The sequence below is a fragment of the Rhipicephalus microplus genome, chromosome 10, assembly GCF_043290135.1.
Source record: "Rhipicephalus microplus isolate Deutch F79 chromosome 10, USDA_Rmic, whole genome shotgun sequence".
In the NCBI taxonomy this organism is placed as follows: Eukaryota; Metazoa; Arthropoda; class Arachnida; order Ixodida; family Ixodidae; genus Rhipicephalus; species Rhipicephalus microplus.
In genome coordinates this window covers 33,223,396-33,250,275 of record NC_134709.1, presented here as the reverse complement: position 1 = coordinate 33,250,275, position 26,880 = coordinate 33,223,396, and the positions used below count along the sequence as shown (strand labels likewise).

Below are 26,880 nucleotides of genomic sequence, written 5' to 3'. Positions count from 1 at the left end.
TGCGAATGCATCCACGCCGTGGTTGGAGCCTGGCGACGCTCTGCATAGCATATCTACCAAGATCAGCTGTTTCCCTGTGACAAAGCGAAGGACATAATCGCATCTTAATTAGCGCAATAATCGCTCTTAATCGCTGCTCTCACTGGTAGCCACAATTGCCAATATCTTTTTCTAAGGCATGGCAAGGTTGATATATTTAAACTCTTCGTTCTTCCAGAAGTTCAACACTTCAGTTGCAGGGCAGGGGGATGATGGATGGATGATCACAAAGAAGCTCATCTTGCGTGTTTATTGCTGCGTTCAGGAAAAAAAATATATTCTGGCACAGCGTCTACATTGCCGCATGCGTTTCTCATTTGACTTTGGCTGTACAAAGACTGTCAGCAATGCTCAGCGCTAACGTCTTCGGTGTTCCAGAAACTTCACGATTGTAGTAGATTGTTTTAAGATTGCGCGCGAGACGCGAACGCTCCAGCTTATTAGAGAGCTTGCGCGATGACCATGGCGATGAGACTGGGAAATTCGATGCGTGATGCATGTAAGACGGCGCGTGGCAATGGTGATCAGTTTATCGACGCTTGCCACGCCGCGGCGGTCTAGTGGCTAAGGTACTCGGCTGCTGACCCGCAGGGCGCGGGTTCGAATCCCTGCTGCGGCGGCTGCATTTCCGATGGAGGCGGAAATGCTGTAGGCCCGTGTGCTCAGATTTGGGTGCACGTTAAAGAACCCCAGGTGGTCGAAATTTCCGGAGCCCTCCACTACGGCGTCTCTCATAATCATATAGTGGTTTTGGGACGTTAAACCCCACATATCAATCAGTTTATCGACGCTTTGTTTGCCGCTATCATTGTTCGGTGTTCTGCTGTAGTTCTACTTTCCGTTTCACGGCCAAATTAAGAGTTTCGTCTTAGACACACCGCCTGCTGCCTTCGCCCACGTCACTACCACGTGACAATATTTTGGGCTCGATATGGGCTTTGCAACCTGTCCGGGCCTCCCGATGGAAAAGATAAATGGCCTGGCCCGGGCCCGAGATGGCAGACGCTGGCCTACCCGAGCCCGGCCCGTGGAACGGGCCGAGCTCGGGTTCTCGAGCTACGCGGAGTCTATGCACACCTCTATTTGGAGGGGCACTGAGTCGGCGAGGAGGGCAAAGCGGCTTTGGGGCAGCAGACCAGACGAGGCTATAGCCAAGGAAAGAGCGAAAGGAGCAATCCCCGTGTTTAGATAACCAAACGCGTCTAACTCCGCTTTAAAGAATCGACTAGAAAAATTCTCGCGGCTACATATTCGTCGGAGCTTCGTGCGTAACTTCCGCACCACACCTATACGTTTCGACCTCTGGGTGGTTCAGGGAGGGCCCTTTAAGAGTTTCGCCCATCAAATAATATTAACGGACTCATTTGATATCCATGCATTTGCCACCCATGGTTTATCATGCAAAGCACTTTCGGCTGCCACGGCATTATTTGCTATATGGAGTGCGTAAAATCTATTGACAGAAACGTTCTTCTTTAAGTTACAGTCCACCGTGGTGGAGTAAGGTGCTCGGCTGCTCACCTGAAGGTCGAGGGTTCGATGCTGGCCGTGGCGGTCTCATTTCGATGGAGGCGACACGGTAGAAGGCCGTGTACTGTGTTATATGGCTGCTCATGGCCTCCGAGATCCGGGCGGGCCCGCGGTGGTCATGGGCTGGGGATGATACTGTGTGATGTCGCGCGTCGAAGAACACCAGATGCTCGAAATTTCCGAAACGCTACACACCACGGCCTATCTGATAATCATTTCGCGGTTTAGGGGCGTACAGCATCAGATATTATTATCAAGTTAATTTTTAAACGTTGCTTGCGAAAGCTTGCGGCTACGTCCAAAACACAGTTTCGTGTAGTCTGCTAACTGTCCCGTCCCCTGCGTGGTGCGCCCAAAACAATTGAACATTGTTCTTTATTAGCTGTAGAGAAGCAGTCTTATTTGAGGGTGTGCTCCAAGAAACCTTTAAAAATTAAGTTGTCATTAATTCACGTTCTGTACAACTCATGCCAGTGATTGACTTCTGGGGTTTAACGTCCCAAAACCACCATTTGATTATGCATGAGGCCGTAGTGGAGGGCTCCAGAAACTTTGACCACCTGGGGTTCTTTAACGTGCACCCAAATCTGAGTACACGGGCCTACAACACTTCCGCCTCCATCAGAAATCTTGCCAGTGAGTTAGTCATGTAACACTCCACATATTTCTCCTAATTGCTATGATCAGTCTGTGGAAGATGCGTAGTGTGGCGAGAAAGTGGGGAACCAATAATTTCCTGAATAACTCACTTCATTGTAATGATCAGCCAGATAAGAGACGAACGCATATATAACCAAACAGAGGCTCAGACAGAATGGTGTTTTGTACTGGCAAGTTACCGCTACTGTAGTGTGTTTTTGGGAAAAAAATTAAATACCTGACGTTTGCACATCAAAGGTGTGTTTGTGTGTTTTTTTAAAGAACACTAGCACTCCGTCTGTTTGGAATTTCATTGCAAGTGGCAAGACAGTCAGAAACACCGAGGCGGCACAGAATAAAACGATTCCGATTTCTTCCTGCGAAAGCCGCAGTAGCACCGATCGGGCGGGAACTGGCACGCAGCCTGTCGGCAGCCTTTTCAACTTTTTTTTTTGACATCCTGCACAGCATAAATATTAAAAGAATGCTCGCCCGTAGGAAGCCATCGCGAGTAAACGCGCTCACCGCATTCCCCGCGCGTTCCGGTCGTGAGCATCGTGTCGTCTCAGCGGGAGACCAGGGGGCGCGACAGGCGAACGTGCCGTGCCAGAAACGCATGCGCTAGGGTGCCTGAATGGTTTCCCTCGCCCGCCGCTCCTTGCAGGGTGGGGACATTGTTTGACGGGGTGCTCGCCGCCGCGACCGGTTTTTCCTGACGGCCGCCGCCATTGCAGATCTCACTTCGCATAGCGACGGGAGCAAAGAAGGAGCTGTGGCCGCTCTGTCATATACTTTTTTAGGGAAATGACTGGGTGCTGCGTGCCCATGTGCACGAACAACTCCAGAAATGGTTGGAAACTCTACCATTTTCCGACAGAGCCCAAAAGAAGGCTGCTATGGATGGTGAAGATTAAGCGAGACAAGTGGCAGCCTACGAAGTCCTCGTGTGTATGCAGTGTGAGTATCCCGACATGTGTTCTTTTCTCGTCGAGAACTTTGAAACTTGTTTTTTTAAATGTGTATACGTGTCTGTGGGTCACTTTGTCGGTGCTGTAAACGCTTCACGTCTAAGTTGCAGTTTTTCTCTCTTTTTTTGCGATCTCTAAAAGTGCAGCTATGGAAACGTGTGGCGCAGCCGCAGTATTTGAAGTTTGTACCAGTTTTTAGTCACTATATGTATAAACAAAATAGGCTGCTTGTTATTAAATTGCGTATTTACAGAAAAGTGTTTTTCATTCGTTTATTGCAAATCACGAAATTCAATAAAAGTTGTGTGGTATACTGTGTCTTTCTAGTAATTCTGTCTAGGCTAAGCTAAGCTAAAATTCATGGTTCATAACGGACTTACAGGCACATTTTGAAGCAAGCCATTTCGAGCAGCACCGAGCTGACCAGTGGATAAAACTGAAGCCGAACGCTGTGCCAACGGTGTTCCCTTTCAGGGGTAAGTTACTGTTTCACTGTGCGTCAAAGATTCTGTATGAACCTAACAGGTGGCAACAGTACAAGGCTAAAATGATTTAGTTTCAAAAATTAGGATGATCCGTGGAATTCCTCGTTTGAGGATATTAAGAAAGTCGGGGTACGTGCCTGCGACCTGAGAAAAGGCATATGTCTGCAACCTATAATACTGCTAAAATCCAGTACAGGCCTGTGATTAGAGCTGGCTACCTTGTAATACTTGCAGCTTGTGACTGTCCTTTTTTGCACTGCAGGCTTGCCTCCACAAAGGAAGGCGCCAAAGGACAGGGCAGGACCTGCTGTGTTGCCTGATGCATGCCAAGAAACACGCGGTGACAACTCTACGGCCATTAATTGTACGCCACTCACAAGTGCACAGGCGAATTTAAATTCACGCACAGACAGTCTTGGCGCACAGCAACCGCAAAGCTGCAATTCTCAGACGCCTGATTCAGTACCGCACATTATGGAAAGGGAAGAAGTTGTGATCTCGGCCGATGCACCTGACGGGGCACGTGAAAACAAGCAGTTAAATAAGCAGCTCTCCGATATGGGCAGAAAATACACTCAGCTACATCAAGTCCATCGGAAAGCCACCTCAACCATTCAAGCACTAAAAAAACAGGTGAAAAAATTGGAAACCAAAATGGAATTATTCGGACAGCGTTTGAAATTCCTCAATGATGACCAGCTGCAGGCTCTTGGGCGCCAGAGTAATAAGGGAAGCACTTGGTCTGCAGAAACAATCAAGCAGGCGCTTCAGATTAAGTTTTCCTGTGGAAAAACTGGTTACCAGACACTAAGAAATCTGGGCTACCCCTTGCCATCCGGAAAAACCCTTGCACGTCGCCTTCAGGGCCTCAAGTTTCTTCCCGGAATTTTGACGGAAGTCATCGATGTTCTCAAAATCAAAGCAGAGAACATGCAAGACATTGAAAAAGACTGTGCTTTGTTCTTGGATGAAATGGAGATTGCTCGCGGGTACGAGCTCGATCGCGCTGAGGATGTGGTGTTGGGGGGGCAAACTATGCCAGAAAATCCAGACGAACCTGCACATCACGCACTAGTGTTCATGGTAGGAGGCCTGAATACGAGATGGAAGCAAGTGATTGCCTACCACTTCACCGGAAGTCATGTAGAGGGTAGTATCCTCAAGGACTACGTCATGAAGATAGTGCAGCTCTGCGCGGAAATCTCTTTAAGAATCCGTGTCGTCACTTGCGACATGGGGGCTTCTAATCGGGCTATGTGGCGCGAGCTCGGATTCTCCAGCCACAGGAATTCCATTACTGTATGTTCAGTGCCTCACCCCTGTCTGGAAGACAAAGAATTGTTTTTCACAGCAGATGCTGCACACGTGCTGAAGAATGTCAAGTCACAGTTGCTTTCATCGGAAGTATTCTTTCTGAGTGATGCAACAGTATGCCAGCACAATCTGCCATCAAAAGAAGTGAACGTGGACCATGTGCGCAGTGTAATTAAGTATGATGCTGAACGAGAGCTGAAAGTCGCCCCGAGGCTCTCAGAGTTACACATTTCGCGAGGCCATTTCACAAAAATGAAAGTGGGAGTTGCTGTCCGCTTCTTCAGGGAAGCTCCTGCAGCGATTCGGTACCTAATTAAAGAGGACGCGATAGAGCCGGAGGCAGAGACAACAGCTTGGTTTCTAGAATTAGTATTCAACTGGTACACGCTAATGTCTTCCCGCCACCCATCAGTTGCTCTCAGCCTTCGAGACATGCGGAGGTACCACGAATCAATTGAGCTACTGAACTCGGCCCTCGAAGTTTTTCAAGGAATGAAGATGGGAAGCAAGGCACAGTGGAAGCCTTCGCAAGCAGGTTTACTAATAACAACAAAAGTCGTTCTTCGTCTCCAAGACATTCTCTTGCGCAGTGAAGGATACGAATTCTTCCTCACGAGCAGAATCTTGCAAGACTGCCTCGAAAATTTGTTTTCGGTGGTGCGCATCAGGAAGCCTGTTCCTAACGCATATGACTTAAAGTGTGCCCTGAAGCTTGTGTGCGTGAGTCAGTTCCTTCATGCACCCGGAACGTCAAGCTACGAAGTCGACGATGCTAAGTACCTCGCCGACATGCTTGCAAAAGGCAAACAAGAGCACGGGGAGGTGGAAGCTGATGTCATTGATGACTCGGAAATTTTGTTCATTGAAGAACTTCAAGAAAACGAATGCAACATCCTTTTCTACATCGGCGGCTTCCTTTTAAAAGGTATGCTGAGTGTTGTAGCGGGATGCGGGCATTGTAATTCTGCCTTGTTAGGCTCAACTGAAAGCGAGCACGCAACTCTGACTATTCTGAAGGAGTACAGGAGTGAAGGTGGCAACCTCACATATCCCAGCAAGGATGTTTTGCTGACACTCAAGTCGTGTGAAGAGCATTTCAGGGGCATCATAAGTTGGAGTGAGGGCTTGCTGCGCTTAAGGTCCCCGTTGAAGGCCGTGACCGATTATTTGAACGAGATGGTGCGCCCTTGCGTAAAGACTTGCTCCGAGCACAGTGACGCCGTAGCAAAACTCCTTATTGCGAATTATGCAAGACTGAGGCTTCGCGTGCATTTGCGCCACGTTAGTTCAAACGGCGTCAATGAACACGGAAGCAAGACGTGCGCTGGGGTAAGCCTTCCGTGACCAGCCGAACTGGACCAGTCACTTATAAATTTTATTATTTTTTCTTTCAGAACACTTATTGTTTGATTAAAATATTTTGAGTTCATTGTGAACTGGCTAACCTCCCTGTCCTTTCTTCATCCTCCTCCTTAAGTTCATAGACATTTTTCTTATTTGTTATACAATATCACATTCTTAGATAAAAACAGCGTTGTGATCTTTAAGCTGACTAAGGTTGTGATCTTTGGAGAATGTTTATGGTAAGTTAATATTATTGCGGTCGAAGCAATACCGACACAGCGTCACAGAGGCAGAATACGAGAGTGATACTTCTCGGATAATTAGATTGCTCGCTTACATATATCTATGGAAAGTAGAAAAACTGAACAGGTATAGGGCATCAAAATCGTTATTACTGCATTTCATCTTGTATTTTCCAATAACTTAGTAAGATTTTTTTCTCAGTGGTCACATAAAAACGAGAGATTCAATTGATGTTTACGCTGTTTCACTATCTCAACCAGCTATAACAGAAAAATAGCTGTGTAACAAATCTGAATCTCATTCCCGCAAGATTATTCAGAGCTGCGAGGGCACGCAAGGCGGGGGAAAAAGCAGGATGAAGTAAGTTCAACGCGTACAATGCGAGCACTACTGAGTGGCTGGCACGCTGCACAGCCACTGAGGAGTGCGGTGAGTTTAGGTAACAGGAAAAGGCGTGCGCTTCATGAATTAATGTAGATTTATCCTGCAAACAGTCTCCAATGACAGACGCACATATTCAGACTGCTTTTTTATAGCGCGAAATACCATTTCTCGCACTAAACTCTTCTCAAACTCTCCTCATACGCGCGCGCAGGCAGTGTGTTTCGTTGGGGTGAGATATGTAATGGCGGACGCTCTAGCAGACGACGCGGTTGTCCCCACCCTGTACGGAGCGGCGGGCGAGGGAAACCATTCAGGCACCCTAGCATGCGCGGGGCACAGCCGAGCAGTGACGCCGAATTCCCTCCTGCTTGCTTGGAAGAACGTTGTGGACGCATATGCGCCGCTTGGTCTTGCCGTCTCCTATAGACCCCACCTCCTTTTCAATTGCTCCTCTTTCGTGCGTTTGTTTCCTTCGCGGTTATCACGTGTTTCGCGTTTCCTCCTCTGTCAGCGTCCGGCAGAAGCGATCGAACGCTCAGGACGAGGCTGTCGAGGAACGCTTACGCGTGTAGCAGCGTCCCCACGTAGCAGCTGTCGTGCGATATACCGTGTCGGTGCCCGATAGTAGCAAGAACCATTGGGAGGTAGCGCCCCGCCGCGGTGGTCTAGTGGCTAACGTACTCGGTTGCTGACCCGCAGGACACGGGATCGAATTCCGGCTGCGGCGGCTGAATTTCCGATGGAGGCGGAAATGGCGTAGACCCGCGTGCTCAGATTTGGGTGCACGTTAAAGAACCCCAGGTGGTCAAAATTTCCGGAGCCCTCAACTACGGGGTCTCTCATAATCATATAGTGATTTTGGGACGTTAAACGCCACAAATCAATCAATCAATTGGGAGGCAGCGGCCAGACAACATTGAAGCCAAAAAGAAAAATCGGGAAACACCATCTGGACCGCGGTGTAAGGTATCTTACACCATGATCCAGACCAAGATTTAATGAAGATGTTCAAGTCGTAACAGCGAATAGCCGACATTACGCGACGCTTACCAATAATTTTCCTGCAATAGTCGACACTGTTTAGTGTCATCTTCGTAGTACTGCCTTCAGGACAGAAAGAGGCTTGTTTTTGCGACTCGTGAGAGAGCACGGCATGGCGTCGTTGGTAGAGAGCGGACAAGGCGGGGCTCTTTATCGATATATAGTCAGCGCTAACCCAGCGTACCTCTTTCCCAATAAAAACCGGTGGATGTCAGCGGTATCGGGAATCGAACCGACACGTCCCCTTTTAGCGACGGACGCTCTCACTTGACAACCGCATGCCGATCCCTCGAACACAAGTTGCACAAAGGTAGATCTATAGTGCTATTCCGTGCACAGTAATGAACTTTTGTAATTTGTTGTAAATCATTGACCATGGTGTGCCCCGCCGTAATTCTTGAACGGCAAGTGGCGATGTTCTGGCATGTACAGCATTTACGCTGGCCAATAGTGGCTGTAGATTCTTACACTTATATGCTGAAGGCAAACTGCGGCTGTGGTGCTGTTGTTGCAACGCCAGCTTGAATCACGAGAGTGGGGACATATCCCGGGATTCCTTGAAGCCACAGCGCCTCAAGGCCCTCTAGGTGTTGTAGTAAACTCTATGGTAGCGGTCAATGACGGTTAGACCCGACATTGGCCTTCATTACGTCAACATAGGTCAGCACACCACGGCTCTCCGAATGCTGAGAAAGATGATTGACTGTCTAGAATACACTAATGCACACTCTATACAATATTGTCACTAAAATGGACAGAGATGAACACACAGCGCGACGTGACGCACGCGCTCGGGCGCTGGAACGACAATTTGGACAGAAGCCAGGTGTGTACTACGTGGACGTTGCTGGCCCCACCTCCAAGGGGTGGTACACGGCGGCTGCTATTCACGAGGGCACACAGGTGGATGGGCTAACCTTTAGGGCGTATTCTGTAACACAGGCTGAGGAGGTCGCCATTGCCCTTGCGGCCTCTCACAGTAATTCCCGGTATATTATCACGGATTCGCGCCGAGCGTGTCGTAATTATACAGCCGGGTACATATCACCGTTAGCCGAGACAATACTGCGCAACTGCATAAGAGACACGGACCCTCATCCGAAACGCATTATATGGACACCGGGCCATCAGGGATTGCGGGGAAATGAGGCTGCAGATGCGGCTGCCCGAGCGCTCATTTCCGGGCTACCTTCGTCAATGCCGATGGAGACCGATGAGGAGGGTTACCCTCTCCTCCGATATAAGGAAATTCTTTATTATTATCGGGAAAGTCATCGCCGCTACCCTCCCCCCGCACGGGGGTTGAAGAAAGCAGAGGAGCGCATTTTGCTTCGCCTCCAGACGAATACATTGCTATGTCCTGCCATAGTCAAACATTTCGACCCTACGGTCACAGGACAGTGCCAGCACTGTGGGGAGGTGGCAGACACCTACCACATGGTGTGGGCCTGCCAAGCTAACGCAGCCATTACTCCTAACCCAAACCCTAGGCGAGAGGACTGGGAGGCGGCCCTGCTCGGCTGCTCAGACCTTCAGGCCCAGCAGGCCTTGGTCCAGAGAGCCAAGACGGCGGCTTTAACCAATGGGGTCCCGGAATAGAGACTCCACCTAGTCTGTAGGGGCCTCTACAGAGGTCCTACACCTCTCTTTTGTAAATAAATGTTTTTCACCACCACCATACAATATTGTAGCAATAACTTGACCCGAGAAGATAAATATTTAGTCGTGTGTTCATCATCATCATCATCAGCCTGACTACGTCCACTGCAGGGCAAAGGCCTCTCCCATGTTACGCCGTTCAACTCCGTCCTGGACTTGCTGCTGCCAATTTATACCCGCAAACTTCTTAATCTCATCTGCCCGCCTAACCTTCTGTCTCCCCCTAACCCACTTGCCTTCTCTGGGAATCCAGTTAGTTACCCTTAACGACCAGCGGTTATCCTGTCTACCCGGCCCATGTCCATTTCTTCTTCTTGATTTCAGCTATGATATCCTTAACCCCCGTTTGTTCCCTAATCCACTCTGCTCTCTTCTTGTCTTTTTTTTTTGTTTGTGTTCATATACCAACACAAACAATTAAACGAATACGTACACTACTACGGAAGAAATGTGTTCATGGCAATTGCCTACGCGTAATAGAGAGACTGAGAGAAAGAAAGCTTTTATTTTCGAAACCCAAGTCCGGGTCTAAACTCTAGGGTGAGGTTTTACTGACTACCCTAAGACGGTTAGTATATGTTTAAGGAGAATCGTCCACGAAGAGGTTGTTTCGCTGTGTGTTTAGAAAGAGTGGTTAACGATTCAGAATACAACTACGGGAGCGCTTAAAAGCCGTTTCGTGGGCCTCTCTTCTTTAGCTGGACGTATCGTAAAGGGAGCAAGTGGTGCCGCCAAACGAAGACCGTGATGCACAGTAATCTATACAAGCGTTAATTTCCGCGATATTAGCGCTGGTTATAAAATGAAATTCGGACGTATTACAGCGAGATTTGATAGCAGGCTCTTATACCAGCTACAGCCAAAGATAGCTTATATATGGGCAGTTAACTTGTATTTTGCATTCATAGTAGAGAGAGAGAGAACACAAGGAGAAAGGCAGGGAGGTTAACCAGGGCTGAGCCCCGGTATGCTACCCTGCACTGGGAAAGTGGAGAGGGGGAAGAAAAGTTTAGAGGAGGAGATAAAAGGTCACTGACTGGGCCGACGCGTAACGATTTCACCATCACAAACGATTAAACAGGCTGGTGTCTGAGAAAATGCAACAGTGCTTTCGTTAACGTTCGGAAATCGGATGGGCAGTGCCATGGTCCCGATACCTTCTCGACAGTGAAATCACTTCTGTCCAGTTGATTGGAAACGCAGTGTTTTGAACGCATTCAGAGTAAAAACCAAAGTTGAAAGCGCACTTCAGCGGGGACGGCTCTGTCGTGAAGGGCAGATTCTTGTAGTTGAGAGGTGGAGGGAGGGGAGTGTGTGTGTGAATAAGGCAAAGAAAAGTTCTTTTTTTTCTTTAGCCCTTGAAAGGAGCACGGCTCAGCTTGCACTCTATTTTTAGGTCCTCATTGAGTTCATTTAGAGAAATTCTACCGGACTCACGTCATGAAAATGCGGTGGCGCTGTCTTGGTAGGCAAAAGACGCGCTGCCTACAGCAGTTTCTGCTGGGTTTTCAATGGTGCATGTGGTGTTCTCAGTCAATCAACGAGAAAAAAAAAAACGGTATGCCGATGAACTGCGCCGCGGTTGGATGTGAGTCGCGCGTCACAACTTATAGTTTTTTTTTTTGTTTGTTGGCGCACATCGCAGCCCTCAGCGCTTATGGCGCAAGTTACGTGCGGACGTCGCTATAATTTTACAGATAATGTCGACGTCAGCCTACCTGTGTTTACAAACATGGAATAGGTCTAGAGGGAGAAGCATTATACGTCATGCCACCAGCCTTCGCAGGCCAAATGTCCGTGATGACGTTGACCCCCATTACCTTTTCTCCCTCGCAGAAGCCCGCCCAGCCAGTGAGCCTGCACGCTTAGCAGTCTCGATCCAATGAAGCTCGTCGATGATAAATCGGTCGAGGTAAGCACTGAAAAAGCTGTATGGTTGGAATACAGCTTTCTCAGTGCTTATACGTCGAGTGATTTATTTACTTCTTCCAAAGCGAGGCACCGGGAAGCAGTTTTCCGGCTTCAGAGGTGCTGTTACGGGCATCGTCAAATTCCAAAGCATTGTTAATAGAGTTAATTGTACTCCGCTTACAGTGCAGCAGATTTCTAACAATTTCCCATTCTTTTGTCTTTCGAAGAGTGGTTCCATGCAGAGTTTCGTTCTTCAGTGCAGTTATGAACGGATTATAATGCCTTTCGTTTTCTTTCATGTTCGTAGTATTGTATAACTGGTTATACTGACTGAATAAGTGGGGCTTGTGTGCTTGAACAATGTTTTGTACTGGGCAGGTCAATAAAAAAAAATGGCGGGGAAACAAACTGCTGCCTTGTCGCTCTGTCTGCTTTGGTAAAATGCCAGGAGGACGTCGCCACTATATGTTAGCATGCAGCACTCGTGAATAAACTGCGCGGACAATATGGAAGTCCTTCGACCGGCCGCTCCGTTTCATTGTGTTCGAAGCGATCGCACTGTCGCGTTCGCCGTTTCGTCGCCCATAACACGCAGACGGGACGCACACGAAGCATTTCGGTCGCGCTGCCAGAGGCGCTCAGCGGGCATCGTTCGCGCCGCGCAAGACTGACACGCCGGCGACAGCGCGATATACGCTGACCACACCGACGCTCGCGGGACCCCCGCCGTCCACTGCGTTTATTGCTTCTCTGGTCCTCCTGAAACGGGCAAGGCCCTGCGTCATCGGCGTCGTGTGTTTCTTGTTCGTGAGCAGTGGTAGCGTGCGAGTTGTTTCGACATCTTCGGCACTATGCACGCGGAGATGACCCAACGCGTATAAATATTCTCCGATCACGCACGGTAAGCAGCTGTAGTTGACCCAAGCGTTCTCTCGGGACAAAAGAAAGCTCATATTGATCAGATAGGAACACAAGCGCCGCGCCACGGTGGTCTAGTGGCTAAGGTACTCGGCTACTGACCCGCAGGTCGCGGGTTCGAATCCCGGCTGCGGCGGCTGCATTTCCAATGGAGGCGGAAATGTTGTAGGCCCGTGTGCTCAGATTTGGGTGCACGCTAAAGAACCACAGGTGTTCGAAATTTCCGGAGCCCTCCACTACGGCGTCCCTCATAATCATATGGTGGTTTTGGAACGTTAAACTCTACATATCAATCAATCACAGGAACACGAGCAACGAGAATTCATACGTGTAAGAGGTGGGATTAAAGCGAAGCTTGTAGTAGCATGGAGCTCTATAGTTCACTCTAGACAGATGAAAGTCCTAAATGTCGCTGGACTGTGAGAGCGGGAGGGAGCGAGCCTGCAGCAGATGTGACAGCTGGTCCAGTAAACTTACGGAATCGCACAGCCAATCGAGTCCTGAAGTTTCAACTGATGCCGCACTATATTTTGTTTATCAAACCTTCGCTGTTCTTCGTTTTCAAGGCTATATAGACGTACGTTGAACCGCCAGTAGTGATAACATGGTGATATCGTATCGTGCAAGGCATATATTTGCATTATCTCATTGCATGTCGGGTGAGTGAGCTAGGTTTTGCCTTACTGAGCGATCACAAGGAGGGGGGGGGGGGGGGACAGGGGTTGTTCCTGTAGCTCGTTCTAGCCTTATCCAGTACGGTATGGAGAACGCCCCGCTGATCCGCATCGGAATGTTCGCTCACCGCTTTTGACTTTCCTCCGTCACATGGGCGACAGGTTGCAGAGCAGCTCGCTACTCTTCCAAAGCCTGACGCACCATTACCCCCGCCCCCCTAGGTCACCAATTCTCAAGTCTTGGGGACCAAATGTAACAAACAAGGTATACAAACTTCAGGAAACTTTTGATATATTTGGTTTCGCTTATTTTACCTATCGCACAAAGCTTTACAGAAGTTATCGGAAAGTGTAAAATAACAAATCATAAACAAAAGCAAACGAAATAACATCACAAAGATAATAATGAAACGCTAATAAGATCTCCCGAGCTCCGCCCAGAAAAATTAACCTCTTTAGTATCCACGTGCGTTCGCTAATTAGATAGTTTTAATTTGTCCTGAAAAGTGTTGCCGGTCGTGGCACGACAGATGCCGCTAGCGTGGTCGGCAGCACCAGAATCTCGATATCCTCAGTTGAGGCAGAGGAGATGCCTAGCTGCTCTCGCCCTTCCCTAACTTGAGACACCTGTGGGACCTCAAGCCACCGCCAAGGTTAGCGCGCAATGCAGTCGGTCATCGCATGGCGTTGCTAGGCAGCTGTACCATGCCCGGCTGACAATTCCAGATAAAACAGGAAAATTAAAAGAAAGAAGGGTCCCTCTCTGAGTCTCACTTGGCTCAGTCCACTGGAAGGTGAAAACTATCTTTCGTTTCTTCTAAATTGATACATTGAATATCCCGGGACACCATTCTCAAGCTTTCTGCCACACTGCATGGTCTTACACTGCCTCCAAGATTGGAGGCGCTGCACACTTTCTGCGCCCTACCACGTTTTGCACGGCCTCCATGATCGGCCCGCCTTTGACCAAGCAATGATGTCATGTGGTGACATCGTCGTCGCATATGTGACGACACATGATTACATCATCATGCTTAGTCACGTTTTGCGACGTCACATTGTAACGTCGTGGTGGCGTCATAAGAACGTCACAAGTTTTGGCGATTTGTGACTTCGTGCTGACGTCATGTGGGAAAGACGTCAAGGGATGATTTCATTGCTTGTGCTGACGTCGCCGATGCGGGACGCCGATACGAGACGCCGTTCACTTTCGGCATTTGAGGAGACATTTAAGAACCTTGCCGTTAATGAATGCTGTAATGAACATGCAAGCAACTTCTTCACTCTTTTGATCACATTTATGACATATTTATTTTGTATACCAGTTACTTGAGCTTCTGTTACCGGGCTCTGGACGTTCGGTAACTGGATAATCCGCAAGCGATAATCTGCATGTCGTTAAATATTATTAATACCACGTGTATTAAATATCAAAAGCCGAACGTAACGCCTCAATACTGTATTGCAGGTCATGGACTGCATCATAATTGTGCTGCTTCGGACTAAGAAGTGGTTCAATATAACCCGCCCTTTGATGGTCCAAGGGGGAAGATACTGTTCCGTAAAGAAAACACTACTGCCCCTTTTTAACGTTCAATGCAGCAGTATTGCAGAAAAAATAAATGACAAGGAGTTGTATGGCATGTATTATTCGCTGCCGAAAAGCCCCCGCTGGAACCTCACGCTGACGTGCCATGCAGTGAAGGTGAAGCAAAGGCAGGGTTCGTACTAACTTGGGGTTGTTCAGTTGGGATTTTTTTTTTCTCTCTTAAAATAAAACCTACTCATTTGAACCTTTCTGCTTATCTTGCTGACATAACACTATGCAACAGTATAAAAGCTATATTTTTACTTTGACCGCTACATCGCGAAAACTAACCCGCAACATGAGTCAAAATGCTGTTTTTCCCAACTTTGCCACAATATTTTGGCAATAATTTTTTTCATTGGTTCCCGAAGTATTTTAATTATTCAGTATAGAAGAGTCTGAAGCAGTAATTCTAAAAATCTTACTGGCTAAACGTTGTGCTTTTTTATAAAGCACGGTAAACGACCAGAATATTGCAACTTTTCGCCAAAGCGAAAAAGAAAGTTAGAACACAAATCAATAAATTATCATAGTCATGAGAGTAGCGCCTAAATATTAATGGAAAGATGTTTAGTATTATTTACTCAAACAAATAATACTGTGTAAATTATTTGGCGTGACACAGTTTCACTTGGGTGCCCAAAGTTTGAAGCGCCCTCTAGGCAACACATTTTTTTTTCGTGAAATGTAACACCTCATTAACTATACTTCTCACATTAACATATACCTGCACAATTTTTTTCAGCATGATCGGAGATGGTCGAAAATTGGCCGGCTACACTTGAAACACTTCCGAAAATCGCAAACGTTTTGGCTGGCCCACCAGCCAAAACGGTATATATATATATATATCTGTGTGTGTGTGAAATTTTTTTGTCAGATAATAAAATAGATCATCTGATGACGCCATTTACCTTTAACATTGCAATATTATGCTTTCCGATAATTTTCCTCGCCAACTGATCACAGTTCCTTACTAGGCGTCAAGGTTGCTTGCTACAATTTCACGCGTCAAGATTAGTAACCTAACTAGACGTTAGGTTCCGCCCCCTAACGTGTATTTAGGTCAACTACACAGTTGACTACACGGCTGCGGCGGCTGCATTTCCGATAGAGGCGGAAATGTAGGTCCGTGTGCTCAGATTTGGGTGCACGTTAAGGAACGCCAGGTGGTCTGAATTTCCGGAGCCCTCCACTACGGCGTCTCTCATAATCATCAGTGGTTTTGGGACGTTAAACCCCACAAAGCAATGCAGCTGCTGTGCCATTTGTCACGTGATCACGTGTGTTTTGGGTTGTGCGGGGCCTAAACGCCGCGCCGTCGCTACAATGCGGTCACGTGATCACATTTTCTTTTTCTTCCCTGCATCAATCTTGTTGACGCCGCAGCCGCCATCGGTCACTTTTCGCATTTCGTGAGGCACCCACAAGCCTGTTGCCCGTAATACAGTTTGAATGCTCACGACGTCCGCTGTATACTTTCAAACGCTCGTCCCTTGCAAAGTGAGCCCGGGGCACGGCGAACCGGACACGCTCGAGCTGCGTCTTCTATACATGATGTTTATTATCGCGTATCCAACGCAAATCCCTCGTCGCTCACAAGGCGCGCGCCTTCGCTCGCACCGTCCATCGACTGGTTTCTCTATGCGGCTGACCGCAATCGTGCTCCCAGCGCCACCTGACCCGCCGTATCCGGCGTCTGCATCGGGGAGTTGTTTTTTTATTATTACTTTTTTCCAGCCGGATCGCGCACGGTCGTAAATACGACACCGATAAGGGAGGACAGCGCAAGTGAGAAAAGCAATAAAGAAACACCTGTACCGGCGTGTCTCGGGAGTCCTCGAGCAGCGCTTGGATTTCCATCTACCTTTGTTTTATGGATGTGCACCTCAAACGGTGGCCGCTGATCTGAGACCTGTTTTTTTTTTTTTTTTTTCACCGGAGAGTGGGTTTCACTTGCCGGGCAGAAATGCTCGGGAACGGCGGCGAAAAGATGGGTGTGCGGATCGGATTGGTGGACAGCAAGCGACCAGAAAAGGTTGTTGCACTTTTATAACTAAGCTCTCCCTCTGACTTTGTTCTTATTTACCTCGCAATACTTCTCGATTGGTCATTGGGCAGAGCTCTTCGGCCGTGTGTACGCCTGTTCAGAGAATTCCACTCGTTTTCGATTTCTGTCATATGTAATGTGAAATAGATCGTGCATACGGGCGAGGAACCGTAGAATCATGAAAAACAAGCGGTAAAGTGTCGAGCAACAACAAAAAAAAACAACAAAAAAGAGAATAATTATTGATTTGATTTGTGGGGTTTAACGTCCCAAAACCACTATATGATTATGAGAGACGCCGTAGTGGAGGGCTCCGGAAATTTAGACCACCTGGGGTTCTTTAACGTGCACCCAAATCTGAGCACACGGGCCTACAACATTTCCGCCTCCATCGGAAATGCAGCCGCCGCAGCCGGGATTCGAACCCGCGCCCTGCGGGTCAGCAGCCGAGTACCTTAGCCACTAGACCACCGCGGCGGGGCAAGAGAATAATTATAAGAATAACACATTCGAGGTCCTCTGGTGAAGCATTGTCGACTATTACAAAGATTGCGAACAACTACGCTCCTGGCAGGAAAGCCGGAACGTTTTTTTTTTGTTTCTCTTCAACATCAAGACTACCGTACCTCACCGTAATTTGGGTGGCGTCACCAGAAAGTCACCAGAAAGGCCTCATATTGAGTAGTGTAGATCATTGGATCTGTGGCACACATACATGCTGGGGGATTGGTGCAGAACTGGGTAGTTTTTACGGAATTCATTATTAAAACGTTAAAGTTGGTGTATTCAAAAGAAAGGAGAAAGATGAAACAGGAAGAACTTATTACTGTAATAATATAAAGTGATGGAGTACATATTTTGACACCTGGTGCGATTCTACACATCTACCACGCAATATTACTGTAGTGTAAAGGACACTCCTTGAACTGCACATGAGATTCGTACAGTATCTTTTTTTTTTCTCCAGGGACGTTTGAAGCATGGAAGTGGTTTTTGTTGTAGGCTATACCCGCTGACCACGCAGAAGTCGTGGGTTCGGTTCTAACTCCAATCGAATATTTTAATCGTTTCTCTATTTGAATCCATCTCAGACTTTCACCAACGGACGACTCTGATTTTTTGCTCACCACCGACGATGCCGACACTGACATTTCTGCAAAACGAGGCTATAACTTTTGATTTATCTGCTCAAGCAGCTTTTTAGATCGTGCACAAATCTTCATGCATTCACCTAACTGCGCCCACGCTAACGCAGTTCAGTATAACCACACAGACAGTACGCCATACATACAACTTACTTCACTGCACGTGCGACTGCACAAAAACTAATGGCTACCCATAAAAGCGTCGTCTGCGTATGTCTATAAGGAGCGGCAATTTTCGACAAACCCGGCAACTTTTCGTTTTCTTTCTCAGTCTTCGCGCGACTGTTGTCGGCAAGCGATAAACGCCCGCCAAATATGGCCGAACGTTGCACCATCGGCCTTATAGGCGCAACGCTTGGCAATCCTTGACGAGGAAATTGAGAAACACTCGGCTTCTGCGAGCAAACAGCCGCATACCCACCCGTTGCATCAATGCCTGTACCAGAAAGTGTGATAATGAGCGGAGCGCGGTGGAACAACTGGCGTCCCTCGTATATGATCTATGGTAGTCTGTAATGGCGTTTTGCTCCGCTAATGGTCGATTGAAATAGTTTTCGGCATATGAAACACGTGGTGCGCGTTCGGTCTGCAAGCATATAGTCTCGAAGGGGAGTTCATTTCCAGTTTCCATTAAGGGGCACGACGTTCCCACTGCACGCTACAGACATACGACTGCGCGCTGGCGCATTCATTCGTTTGCTCCCTTTATTGCCTGTTTGCTTCATCAATGTACTACAGGCTCGGCTCGGGAAACCCATTCTGGTGTGCCATAATCGAACGAGAGTTATCGCCATCTCCATAGATGATCTGGCGCAGGTTTCTATGAATACACGGATCGCAATTGACTGGTTCTTTTCCCATTCTGTCATTCTTGGTGCTGCGACCTTGGAAAAGCGGCATGCTGCTGCCACTATTGCAAGAGTTCGTTATAAGGAACCGGAAGAGCTATATATATATATATATATATATATATATATTTTTTTCACACTCGTTGTTCGGCTTATAGATGGCGCTGACTGTCACTCCTACTTCTAAATTCACATATAAACCCCAAAAAGTGGATGGAGGGACGGCCGCTGTGATAGCTCAGTGGTTAGAGCATCGAACGCGTTATTCGAAGGTCGTAGGTTCGATTCCTGCTCACAGCTGGTAATTTTTTCATCCACTTTTCTTTCTTCTTTCTTCTTATTTACATTCCATTGGTTCTAATAACTTCCCCTGTACAATCCTTGGCATTACTGTCTGTTATATCTCATTAATATTGTGTTAAACCACGGAAATACGAGCCCTTAGGTATACACTTCTCTCCCTTATATATATATATATATATATATATATATATATATATATATATATATATATATATGTGACGTATGAAGGTAGCGATGGTTGGTAGAAGCCGAGAAGGAAGAAGTGCAGAGTAGAATAAACATGGAGTGTGAGCCAGGCCACGTCTCCCATTCATCATAGCGTTACACGAGTCGACAGGATGAAGACCTCGCAACCACTTCATCGCCCGGCCATCATCATCCAAGACCTCAGCGAGACGCAGTGACCGAACGCGGACCACCAAGACCACCAAGCATCATGACAGCAGCATCAGACGACCTTCCCATCCCCAAGTACACCGGAGCAGCGGACGATGGACCTGTACAGGACTGGTTCGACCTGTTTGAGTTCCACGCTACCGCTGCATCTTGGTCGGAACGGGAGATGGTTACGAACTTCAGCGACTACGTCACCGGTGAGGCATTTAAATTTTACCTCACCCACATATTCGACAACGACGAGTCTTGGCAAAAAATAAAAGAAGAAATGATCGTCTGGTTTCAAGACTCCAATGAAGATTCGATTAGAACACACGCTCTCAGTGCATTCGATCTCAGTCATCGCAGTCATAAGCAGCCTTCACGCGTTCGAGCACAGAGCAGAAGTTTACGATTCCCGTCAGGCGAAGTCAGTCATCTGCTCATAGAAAGACATCCTAGCCGTCTTTCTACAAGGCCGAACCTTCCACCTGGTTTCCCATGTACACAAATATCACCAACGCTAAACTCTTCCATACAATACACAAATCAAGACAACATTCAAGCACCCAATGTACTTGACTCTTCATCTTCCTTACGTAAGCCACCACCTGGTTTTGTGCCAAGTAGCTCGTCTGGTGCTTGTCACTCTCATCGCACCCCTCAAGATATCGCCACATACGCAACTCACCACCTGAAATATCGGCCAAATACCTTTTCAAGCCACTGCCATTCCGAAAGCGATTGTACTTCAGGAACGCTTGGCTCAATTCTCCCGCAAAAAAACGAACCTACGGAATCGGAAACATGTCAAGCGATGTTTGCGGCGATGTCATTCTCAGGAACCGGACCAACCGAAAGTGGAAACATTACGGAGTCACCATTCAATGCGAGTCTCGCCGATAAAAACGAAAATGTATCTACTGCTTTTCTTGACAGAAATCATGCTTGCATCCCAATCGTAAAGAATGCTGGCAATACCGACAGCGTCTCCTTATTCAACGACGATGACCAACCACAATTTTCTCAGAGCCATCACCAAACCAAGAAAATACGACGACGAACGAAAACTTCAACGGAAGCACACTCACGACTTGAACAACTTAAAAAATTAGGGACTTTGATCCAAGGGTCATTTCAAGAAGTAGGACGTTTCCGAATGAAGGAACATCGCCACAGACGCTCTCTGCGTCTGCGGTTACACAGACAACACCACGGAAAACGCCCAGAAAGACGCGGAAGCACTTCTTGCACGCCGCCAGCACACAGGCATCTAGCCGTCACCATCTCTCAAGAAGCACGCATTCTAGATACAATGCGTCTGTCGCAGCCACGACTCGAAATCCGACGCATCAGACATCCAACCTTCCAACGCTACAAGGACTCCCAACCTTGTTCGTTTTTCGCTACTATCCAGGCTGTGTCATCACCATTTTCCACGTCGAATGCAGGGTTATTCTCTCCAGAACGCAACAGCCAACCTCGCCCACCTGAGGTCTCCTATAGATGTCACTGGACTGCCTTCCCTGTGAAGATTTGTGCAAGTGCATGGAACTGCCGTGTTACATGGAACTACTCTATTTTGTGATATTTTTTCCTATGATGAGACACCACTTGTTCATGCTTCATAGTTTGTACCTCGCGCATTCTTTCGGGGGGAGGGGGAATCATGTGACGTATGAAGGTAGCGATGGTTGGTAGAAGCCGAGAAGGAAGAAGTGCAGAGTAGAATAAACATGGAGTGTGAGCCAGGCCACGTCTCCCATTCATCATAGCGTTACATATATATATATATATATATATATATATATATATATATATATATATATATATATATATATATATATATATATATATATATATATATATATACTCGAAAGAGCTGGAATGGAAGTACAACTCGCTTCACTCGTTCAACTCTCGTGCCAGAGCTGCGCATTTGAGGCTGGCGCGGCCACGAAATAGATTCGGGTTGAAGTGTGCTTAGTTTAACAGCCACTGAAGGAATTAGAGGCGACAAAGGGACTACGTCGGCTCGTACGTGCACGGTGCAATGACGTATTGCGCCATGTAGTATAATTGTTCTTTCTCGATCGGTTCTTCGTCCTTCAGGAACTGTCGTATTAACAGTCCAACGCCTCCTTCATTTATTTCAATGCCAGTGCCATTAACGCGCGCTTCTCAACGAGAGCCGTTGGTCTGCCTCAGTTCAGGGAGTGGTCGCGATGCGACGCTACACGATGGGTCCAATATTAAACGGTCCAATATCAAACGTTTGTTTGATTTGATCCTTCGCGCTCCTTCTTTGTGGTTCGAAGCAATGCCGCCGCCGCATCACAGAGCACCGCATGCAGTAGCGTTGCAGTGACGCTTCCCCATTGGTTGCCCGCATAGCGACAAGCTATCTCGCAGATATCTGTCATTGACAAGCTATCTCAGAACACTGTATCTGAGATTACCGTATAAGTCAGCTGCATACATTGACATAATGGGGAAGGGGCGCTGGGACGAACTTTCGCCGCCCCTTGAAGGGGAACTCTGGGCACGCCAATGAGTATATGATCCACACGCGATTCATAGCTTGTATACGAGCCCAGGAACGGCGCTAACAGACATTCAAATATTCTTGCGCGATCGCGTTATGCAGCTTATGTCGCAGAAAAAGCGGGGCAGGCGCGGGCAGAGTAGGCTGGGAGCGAAATATCCACAGGGTAGAAAGATTTAAGGTCACGGTTGGAGCCTTAATGAAGCCAAGGCATTTTGCGTGGCAGTGAAGCATTTATCCAGAGCAACGCTGCAGTGTTCGAAACAACTTACGATGGCTTCACGTCGCGGCGACGTCAACTGCGATTTCAGCGTTGGCCATCGTCGATTGATGCAATGCAATGAACATTTCATATCAACGCCTATGTAACAATAATATCTAAGGTTTAAACGTCTCAAAACCATGATGTGATTATGAGAGACGCCGCATATGGACGGCTACCGAAAATTTCGACCACCTAGGATTCTTTAACGTGCATCTTATCTAAGTGCACGGACCTCACACATTACTGCTTCCATCTGGATTCCATCCCGCGACCTGCGGGTCAGCAGTCGAGTGTCATAACTAGTAGATCACCGTGACGAGCTACTCCTATGTCTCGCCAAGCTATTGCCACACGTCCTCCTTTCTATTTTTTATGTTTCCGGTGTATCGCAACGTGTACATATGTCTACACGTGCAGTTATCGCCAAGGCAGTGTACGGCCTCGCTCAATACACGCCAGAATGTCTCAGAGAATGCCAGATAGTTTTGGGGATCAGCCCCACCACTGTGATCTAGTGGCTAATGTACCTACTCGGCTGCTGACCCGCAAGTCGCGGATCAAATCCCGGCAGCGGCGGCTGCATTTTCGACGGAGGCGGAAATGCTGTAGGCCCATGTGCTCAGATTTAGGTGCACGTTAAAGGGGCCCTGTAACACTTTTTGAGCATGGTCAGAAAACGCTACCCATGGGTTGTAGAGGCTCCCGACAACACGCGAACCAAATATTATAGCACACACGCGGCCTGGAATTCACAATAAATTATCAGTCAGCTAAAAACTGCTTGCTCTTTTCTCGACGAATCACGTTATATGCCGAAAAATCGCACGTCAACGACCCATCTATCAGCCATTGACTGATTTGAGCATTGCGCGCTCGGTAGTTGCAGAGATTGCCGCGGGAGGCCGCTACTTGTCCACGCGTGCGCGCGCGATCACACTGAGAAAGCCGCGCATTCGAAGGAAAAAAAAGTTCTCAAGGTCGCGAAGCGCGCGTGACGTTTTTTTCTGTGGCCCTGCCATCCCTCCCTGTTTAGCTTACAGCGCTTTCGTCGGGACGAAAGAAGAGAGAATGCAATTGCAGCATGCGACAAACCTTTGTAACTCCACATGCACTCGACGGATTCTTAAAACTTTTTGCGGCATAGAATTCGTGAGGCAAAAAGCTCTTCCAGTGAAATCATTCTATGGTTACTTGAAAAAAGGTGTTTCAGGACCCCTTTAAAGAACCCCAGGTGGTGGAAATTCTCGAAGCCCTTCACTACGGCGTCTCTCATAATCATATGGTAGTTTTCGGGCGTTAGATCCCACATATCATAGTTTTCGGGATGAGCTATTCGGCTTGAGCGCGCTAACGCGAACAGCCGAGTTTATTCCGGAACCAGTTCGGCCATCAGCGATAATGTTCGAATGTTCGACACCGCGTGTATAAATGCCTACGCACGTTGCCGCGGATTAGATTATGGACGGGCGACGCTCTGTACGCCGATATCAGTGTATAGAGCGATCATTGCATGCTGTAATCTGACTTTCCGTTTACCCCCCCCCCCCCCCCCACTCTCCGGTCAGGCCAAATAAGCAGTTTCATCTTGGACATACCGACTGCGGCCTTCGTTGGCGTCATGACCACGTGACATTATGGTAAACTCAACTGCTATCGATCCTGCCGCTACATCAGTGACATCACATCTGTACGAGAGCATATGCCGACCATGCAGCCTCCGAGCGATTGATTGACGATATGTGGGCTTTAATGTCCCAAAAGCAACATATATATGATTATGAGAGACACCGTAGTGGTGGGCTACAGAAAATTTGACCACCTGTGGTTCTTTAACGTGCACCTGAATCTGAGCACGCGGGCCTACAACATTTCCGCCTCCATCGGAAATGCAGCAGCCAGCTTCCGAGCGACTTCAGTGGGCAAGACGGGGACCATTGTGCCATCACGGCTAAAACGCGTGTGCTCTTCGCACCACAGGTGTGTAGCCAAACGTCTATTTTCGCTAAATAGTACGAAAATAGATTTCTCGTTTTGCTGTCTTCGCCAAGTGCGATCTACACCGTTTGCTGTGGTTTTTTCGACTGATGTCTATTACCACTATGCTGCAGCAATGTTGAAACTTGTCGATCCACTGCGCCCTCTGAACCATTTGCAAAACGGGACTTTCTTTCCACTATAATTCTCGCCACTGATCTTAAGAAGTTTTGGCGTGTTGTGAATCCTAGTCATTCAAATACCATTAACTGATACGATAAAATAATTGTTTCGCTATCCCACATGCAGAAAGCCCCACAGTATTCAACTCCAGTTTTCTTATATGCAGCCGCCCAGATTTTTGACTAGCGTGCACAGCGGCGACTTTTCGTTGTCAGCGCGACGTAGTGGAACGAAGTTGCAAAAAAAAAAATTGATTTGTGAGCATGCAGTTTGTGGGCGTTTACTTGCCCTGGCGTTTTGTGGAACTCAATTCAGATATGGTGAATCCTCACAGAAAAAAAAAAAAGATCCGGGCATATTCACAGAAGTAAATGCCGATGATAGCGCGAAGTAGTGTCCATTGATTTATTAATCGTGACCTTCTATTTGGTTATGGTTAACAGCCTTTTATTTTGCTCTTGCCAACATTTTTGTTCTGTCATCGGTGGTTAAATGTCGGGAGTTTTTACGCTGTGGTGACCCTTTAATTCGTTTGTTCTGGTTACCAGCCTTTTGACAAGCTTTTTGTTGTTCACATGCACCTGCGCTACATCTGCTGTGGACGCCGGACGGAGGTTTACGGACGGAGGGACATCGCGGTGTCTTAAGGCACTTCGCCCCTAAAACTGCTTTTCACGTATACGCTGGTTAGAGACTTGGGTGGCTGTACTTGTCTGGAAAGTTTACATACTCAATTGTCAAGCTGTTCGAATGGCTTAGCATATTTCTGTTAAGGCTCTCATTTTCTTGGGCTCCCATGATATGCTTGGACAATCCTTACAATCAATGCTTACGGACTGTGAATATTGACTGATTGATCATTCATTAACAAGGGGCGTGTGCCACGTTAGGGTTGACCGGTTGTGCCCTCGCGGTCTCCGACGACAGCGTAGCTCTGGCCTACTGGACTTGCCCTACGCCATCTCCTGACGCCGACAAGAGCTCTCGCCGAGTGGTGCCCCGTCCTCGGACTTCTGCAACCGTGTCCATCTTTCCTATCTTCTCCTTACTTCCGTCGTTCGCTGTCCCTGCGCCTCGCTCTCTCCTTCCTCTCTATCTCTTTACCTTTTAATCATATCCTTTTAATCTCTTCTCTACCCCCATCCCTCGTGAGCTACTGTTCAGGTGTTTCCCCCCTGAGAGACAGTTACAGGGCTCACTTTTCTCTTCTTTTCATATAAAATCACCCCCCCCTCCCACGTAGGGGCTAGACAATGCGTGACATACGGGAAGGCTTGGCGCACACTGCTCTGTACCTCCAGCCAAGAGTGTGTCGCCAAGGGACGCCCTCTTAAGGCATGCAGACGCGTAAACGACTCGCGCCCGCTGCGACAGCAACAAGTCCCGCGACGCCCTTTCAGACCGCACGCAGGTCACGCGCGTGCATGGAACCAACAGAGCGCGGGCCACCTGAGAATCCAGCCTCGAGCCACCGGGGCGTGCTGATATTACGCAGGGAGCGAGCGGGGTACACGGCCCCTAATGGATCCCACTTGCGCGGCTGTCGGATGAAGCTGTTCGACAGGCAGGGACGATTAATGTGCGGTCTCTACGCTCTCTCCGGCTTCTTCCCACTCGATATCTTTTCTCGCTGCTACTGGTGAGGCGCGGCGGCATGCAGTGACCGCATCGAAATGCTTCCCAGCGGTCGAGCTTGTGCTGTTCAATCCGCACTCGAGAAGGCGAAACTTCGGTGCGATTGAGAGAGGAGCACACAGGCCAGCGCTTTCCTCTCTACCTCTTCCCTGGGGCCTGCCGCTGTGGCGGTGTATATGCTGCGGCGGTCTGATGCTGGTAAGGGCTGGAACCGAAACAAACTACATTTCTGAACACGGTGCTGAAACGTTGGCGTACTATACGGCAATCCTATAACGAACATGGGAGCCAAGTATTGTTCGCCTGCGTTCAATAGGGTCAAGGCCGTCGACAGGGGGTGCAAAGGGGGTACTTGCCGCATCAAGCTCACCAGCACTTGCTTACAAACGAGCGCCAAACCAGCGCCCCCCCCCCCCCCCCCCTACCAGCCGCTGGGTCGCGACGCGGGGGTGGTGGGACGGGATTTCAGTCATCAAGACAAAATCCTGCCGACGCCCATGAATGCCCACGAATGGCGTGCTCACATTATTAATGAGAACTAACGAATAAATGCTGCCAATGAAAGTATGGCTGATATCATATAGTAATTGTAATGTAAATTAGAAGAAAGAATTGTGGACGAGAAGATAACTTGCCGCTGTGAGAGACAGAACCGGCTTTCGAGTTACTCGTCCGATGTTCTACCGCCGGCATGAGTACTGGCGGCACTAATACTCCCAGGTTAAATGCGCATATACCTGTAGGAAAGTTTCTATAGTCTTGGTTATTCTGACGGCATCAATATCTATTAGTACTAATTAGTGCAAAGTATTACTGCGTC

General features: G+C 48.0%; 2 protein-coding genes across 2 annotated transcripts in view; both read left to right on the top strand.

Annotated features, from left to right (window-relative positions):
• Positions 1 to 26,880, top strand: part of LOC142774683 (uncharacterized) — a 448,513-nt gene that overhangs the window by 5,168 nt on the left and 416,465 nt on the right. The gene's annotated exons all lie outside the window — the stretch shown is intronic.
• Positions 2,872 to 6,411, top strand: LOC142774682 (uncharacterized). The gene is made up of 3 exons (XM_075875388.1): positions 2,872 to 3,165; positions 3,559 to 3,652; positions 3,924 to 6,411. The coding sequence occupies exons 1-3, from the start codon at positions 3,013 to 3,015 to the stop codon at positions 6,317 to 6,319; spliced, it is 2,643 nt and encodes an 880-aa protein (XP_075731503.1). The 5' UTR covers positions 2,872 to 3,012; the 3' UTR covers positions 6,320 to 6,411.

Excerpts from the sequence above, each read along its gene's own strand:
- LOC142774682 (XM_075875388.1), top strand. The coding sequence starts at position 3,013 with ATGACTGGGTGCTGCGTGCCCATGTGCACGAACAACTCCAGAAATGGT. Across the intron at positions 3,166-3,558 it reads AGTCCTCGTGTGTATGCAGT|GCACATTTTGAAGCAAGCCA; the intron begins GTGAGTATCCCG and ends ACGGACTTACAG. Across the intron at positions 3,653-3,923 it reads AACGGTGTTCCCTTTCAGGG|GCTTGCCTCCACAAAGGAAG; the intron begins GTAAGTTACTGT and ends TTTGCACTGCAG.